This window comes from Neophocaena asiaeorientalis, unplaced genomic scaffold (assembly GCF_003031525.2).
Source record: "Neophocaena asiaeorientalis asiaeorientalis breed wild unplaced genomic scaffold, Neophocaena_asiaeorientalis_V1.1 scaffold234, whole genome shotgun sequence".
NCBI lineage: Eukaryota > Metazoa > Chordata > Mammalia > Artiodactyla > Phocoenidae > Neophocaena > Neophocaena asiaeorientalis.
Window position 1 is genome coordinate 95414 of NW_020172270.1, and position 5718 is coordinate 101131.

The 5718-nt window shown below is 42.1% G+C and overlaps 1 protein-coding gene across 1 annotated transcript in view; it reads left to right on the forward strand.

Annotated features, from left to right (window-relative positions):
- PAK3 (p21 (RAC1) activated kinase 3) overlaps nt 1–5718 on the forward strand; it is a 113276-nt gene that overhangs the window by 40649 nt on the left and 66909 nt on the right. The window contains exon 5 of the mRNA XM_024762521.1: nt 5017–5117. Within this exon, the coding sequence (XP_024618289.1) occupies nt 5017–5117 (101 nt within the window). The remainder of the gene's footprint in view (nt 1–5016; nt 5118–5718) is intronic.

Consider the following 5718-nt stretch of genomic DNA (forward strand, 5'->3'; position numbering starts at 1 on the left):
CCAGCTGCTTAATGGAAATACCGGAGGGCATTTAAAAGTTAAAGGTGCTGAGGTCTACCCCAGACTAAATCTGAATCTCTGGGGGCAGGGCTCTGAAATCTCTCTCTCTCTCTTACTTTTTTGAAGTTTCCCACATGAGGGTGATGCACAGTGAAGTCTGAGGACCTAAGGCAAGAAGTCAACAGTGCATTTAATGAAGAGGTTGAAGTAAAGGTGTAGGGGGATTTTAATGGAGTAAGCCCTAGTCACTAGAGAAATGCAGAACATTGGGGTCGGGGTGTACAGGAGGTGACAGATGACTTCTCTTTCTTTAAAATGTAGTGGGGGGGGCTTCCCTCGTGGCGCAGTGGTGGAGAGTCCGCCTGCCGATGCAGGGGACGCGGGTTCGTGACCCAGTCCGGGAAGATCCCACATGCCGCGGAGCGGCTGGGCCCTTGAGCCATGGCCTCTGAGCCTGCGCGTCCGGAGCCTGTGCTCCACAACGGGAGAGGCCACGACAGTGAGAGGCCTGCGTACCGCAAAACAAAAACAAAAAAAATGTAGTGGGATGGAGAAAGATGTCAGGATGAGAGATTCTGGAGAGATTAGCTGGCCCCTGGAGTTACAGCCAGAACCATGAGCAGGTAGAGGGCCCCAGTGCCAAACACCATTTGTAATCTGTGGTCTAGTCAGCAATTTGTGGTCTGCGTTCTAGGTTCCAGTAGAATACGGTTGATACACTTAGAAAGTGGTACTCGTTTGTTCTTCTGCTCTCTGCAGATATCAACCCAGAGGTGATCAGGCCGCGTCTTATGAGCCCAAGATTCAGGTTAGGATGACTCTTAATATAAACAACCACTGCTCACAGAACTTTCTGGGGGAGATACAGACATTTTAGTATTCCTTAAAAAAAAGAAGAAAAAAGTTCTCAGCTAGTCTCCATTCAGTCAATAACCATTTACTGAAGACTAACGGCTCAAACCTATTGAGGTTTTCTTTTAATGTTACTGAGTAATAAATAGTGTAGCTATTAAGAGCTTAGGCTCTGTAGACACAATTGAGACCTAGGTTCAAATCCTGGCTCTGACACCTGCCAGCTGTGTAATGTTGGATATGTGGTTTAACTTCACTGAGTCTTACTTTCCTCATCTGTAAAACAATAATAATACAATAATAATGCCTGCCTTATAAGATTGTGGTGGAGATTAAATGAGATAACCCTAGAAGCACTTTGCACATGGTGAATATTCCATAGATGATAGTGATTACGTGTGCAGACATAAGCCAGGTGCTAGGGAATGTGAGAATGAATAAGATACAGTCTCTGCTGTCAGATATCTCAGGTTTTAGCTAGAGAGATAGGTATGTAAAGAAGAAATGACAATTCAGTGTTAATAAGGGCCAAACTCAGAGTACACACTGGGTAGCTCTCTGGGAGCAGGAAGAGAAGGGCATTCAACTTTGTCTGCAGAGGGAAGACAGGAAAAGACTTGCCAAAGGAGAGGAAACACAAGAGCGAGTCTTCAAGAAAAAGGACTGGGGCTTCCCTGGTGGCGCAGTGGTTGAGAGTCCGCCTGCCGATGCAGAGGACACGGGTTCGTGCCCCGGTGCGGGAAGATCCCACATGCCGCGGAGCGGCTGGGCCCGCTGAGCCTGCGCGTCCGGAGCCTGTGTCCCGCAACGGGAGAGGCCACAACAGTGAGAGGGCCGCAAAGGACTAATGGGCGCAGATGTGGGGCGTTAAGAAGTAAGACTTCCCAGGCCTCCGTGTAGCATGCGTAAAAGCTTGGCAGTAAGAGAAAAGCTTGGCAGTTGAGGGAGCATGAAATGGGTATGGAACAGCGGGGGCCATAGCAAGAATAGACAGTAGAGAGGTACGCTGGGGGCAGATTAAGCAGGCCCTTGGCTAGCACGCTAAGGAGCGTGAACTCTGAACTTCTGGATAATGGGGAGCCATTGAAGGATCTTACAGGGAGGAATGCGGGCAGATATATATATTTCAAAAGGTTACTCCGGCCACAGAGTAATGAATTGCAGGGGGCAAAATTGGAGGTAGTAAGACCAGGTGAAAAATGCCAGTTCCTTGGACTAAGATGATGGTTTGTGGAGATGAAAGGAAGAAGATGCATCCAAAGTGAGTCTGGGAAATAGAACACGATGACTGATTAAGGTAGAATTAAAGTAGGAGTCAAAGAAGCTCCCAAATTTATGATTTGGGCAGTTGGGCCAGGGCTGAAATAACCAAAAGCCAGAGTAAGCATGTGCCTAAGGCCCAGCACGTCGGGGCACCCAAAATGCGAAAACATTTTGATTTGGGATCTAGAGTAGTTTTTTAAAAGACTTAAGTGAATCATCATAGGAACATCAGAACTTTTGGGGCTTCCTTCCCTTTTTATGCTTTAGTATTGCTTTTATTTGAGAGAGGAGGTCGTAATCTTTTCATTGCTTAGAGCCTCCCAAAGACGGGGAGTCCAAGGCCTTAATCCTTCTCTGATCTGGGTAGTGAGTGCTTATCATTTCACCGAGAACATGGACACTGAAGGAGGAGCGAGTTTGAGCTTCCCGCCTCTGTTACGCTTTGTCCTGCGTGAAGAGAATGGCATAATTAGGCCCGTAAGGGACTGGCAACCAGATGGCCTTAGGGAGACCCCATTAGGCTGATTCATGTAGCTCAGCTGGAGTGGAGTGTTTACGTCTAAGTCAACAGGCTTCAATTGTGCAGCCATTGCTAATGGAGAAGTAGGGAGAGCCTGTTTGCTGGCAAGAGAGGTCATGGATGCAAGTTGATACAATGATTAGAGATGGAGACTAAGCTAGGGGTTCTTAACCTTGAGCCCAGGGGAATTTTGAACCTCTGAAGTTATATGCAAAATTGTGTATATGTGTGTGTAGTGCAACTTTATAGACAGAAGTACCACAGCTTTCTTCGGATTTTTCAGAGTGATTTTTGACACCAAAAAGGCCACCAACCACCAGAGTACATTTACTATGAAGTGAATAAAGCTGCTTATTCAGAGTTTCTCACTTGCCTGGGACTCTTCCAAGGCTCTAGAAGAAGCCTTAGCAATTTTGTATTGTTTTTACCTAAAGGGAGCTTTCCTCTCAAATTACATAAGGTCTTTGGTCCCACAGAATCTGTATCTACCCCTGCCAACCACAGATTAGGGAATTACCCAACATGAGTTAGTATCTGGGAGTGAATGCCATCCAAGAGAAATGAATGCCAAAGACTGCACCAGGAAAGGCAGAAGAAAGGATGCCCATCAAATGAAGAATGGTCACTGAGGGAGGAGGAGAATCAGACCACATTGTCAAGGAAGTATAAAGAGAGGCGGTTAGCCATGTCCAACATGGATGGGAGATCAGGAAAGAGGAAAATAAGAAAACGATTACAGAAGTGGCTGGGACATCTTCAGTGAAGTGGCAAGAACAGAAAGCTGATTGTTCTGTTTGCCTTTCTGGACAAGTAAAAGTGGTAGGTGAACAAGTATAAATGGTAGCTCCAGTCCATAAACATGCAGGGGAAGTAGAAGTACCTACCCAAAACTCTAATGTTCAGTTAAAATGATAGTCAATAAAGTAGGCTCACTGTAAATGTGGAATCCATGCTGAACTGAAGTTAGATGGCACATATATACTTTTCAAAATGAGTCCTAAATGTGTTCCATGGCCAGGCAAAGACTTTGAGTGACCCTTGTCCCCCGCCCCCAACCCCAACCTTTCTTTCTTAATCCTCTTACTACTTGAATTTCCATATTTCTGTCCCATATCTCTGTCCTCTGGCTGGCGGATATGGAACAGTGAGAGAGAGTAGAAAGTGAAAAGAAGCCATACGAATGACATTTGAACATGAAATGTTTTGAATTTAAAATTTGTCCTGGATAACCCCCCAAACCAGTGATCCGTTACGGTTAGTTAAATGTTGTCTGAAATTGAGGCCAAGGAAACATCTATTTGAACCAGAATGTTCTAAATTTGCCACCCTGGCAACTCTAAAGTTGATTGGTTTTTAATGGGGCAAAACTGGTTCATGCTGACTTACCCAGTATTAGGGTGAGTATTATTTTTTTGACTGTGAAATGCAGCCATATCAGAGATACATGCTCAGAGCTGCTGCTCTATTATGGAAGCTAGGAAATGCCATTTTACAATGCTTCCATAATAACTTCCTCCTGTGATCTCTTTTGAGATAGACTAATTTCATTACAGTTCCCAACTTAATTTCTTCAGTGATTATACCTTTAAAGGCTTTTGATTTATTAACTATTGATGTATTTCTTCATAATTGTGTCACTATGAATAATCTGTTACTTGAGAACAATGATTTTGAATGGCTACTATGACAAAATCTATAGGGACATGGAAAAATAGCTACAAACTAAAATGACTAAACCAAGGAATTGGTTTGAGGTTTCTAAGAACTCAATAAAATTAATTCAGTAAAAAGCAACAATTTGTGTTTTGTTTTTTACTAGCAAAGTTATTGCTTTGCAGTAGTATTCTCATTGAAAGAAGACCAAGAGCCTATTAAGCTACTCTTCATAATATAAACGTGAAATTAAAGTTCTAGTTACTTGATATCTAGCTATGGTTTAAAATAGAAACAACTCATAACACTTTATAGATAGCTTAAGCACTTTTCTATTCTTTCTTTCTAATAGTAAGGCTTAGCTTGACTTGAGTCTCATGAATTTCTTCTATAGTATGTGGAATTTGATCCAACAAGACCAGTTAAACACAATATACCTAGATACCTGCTGATTACATCATTAGACTGGTAAAGGACGTAAATCAGTTTGACTGCAAGTTTTGTTTGAATTGGATTTGGAAATTTGTAAATTATTTGGACATAGCATTTTGTCAAACTCTCAGCCATTTATTTAAATAAAATTATAAATTCTGGAGTTAAATATTGTTATGATTGTGTTGGACTCAGTTGTCTTTCAACTTTGTAATTATTTTGATGAACCTAATTGTACAACTTATGGATGCCAAAACTGTATCCCAAATAAATACATGTTAACATTTTGCCTTTAGCCAATAAGAAGAAAGAGAAAGAACGCCCAGAGATCTCTCTTCCTTCAGACTTTGAACATACGATTCATGTGGGGTTTGATGCAGTCACCGGGGAATTCACTGTAAGTAAGCTCCTTATTTTTTTTTTTGTAAGGCATGAAAAGATTCCTTTGTGAAAATAGGTTTGAAGGAAGAATTGCCACGTCCCAAAATGTCAGACTTGATGTCTTTGGTGATTTCAAGGAAGATGGACTTTGCCTAGACAATCACAGATGGAGCTAGAGAGTGGCAAGAGTATTGGCAAAATTATTTTGTCCATCTTAACAAAAACGTCTGATCGCGGTTAGCCTTCAACGTGATTGAAAATGCTAATTTACCACGGCACAGGAGATGTAGTCCAGATAGACTCAGCTTGAGCCTATGCTTTAGCACTTGAAGTGAATCAGAGAACCATTGACTCAACTTGGCCAGTGAAGACAGTCTATCTGAATAATTCAGGCTTTACAATGGAACCTGGATTACCCAGATAAGTTAACCACACTAGCCAAAAATCTCTGTAAAATTGACCTTTTCTTCTCTTTGATTTCAAGAACATAGCTTATTTTTAGGCTTATTTACAGGTATATTTTGTAGACATTCAAAACAACAGACCCCATGTTTCAGGAAGAAATATCGATGGCTGTATCATACGCTTTAGTGGTTATATGCTTACTTTATATTTGT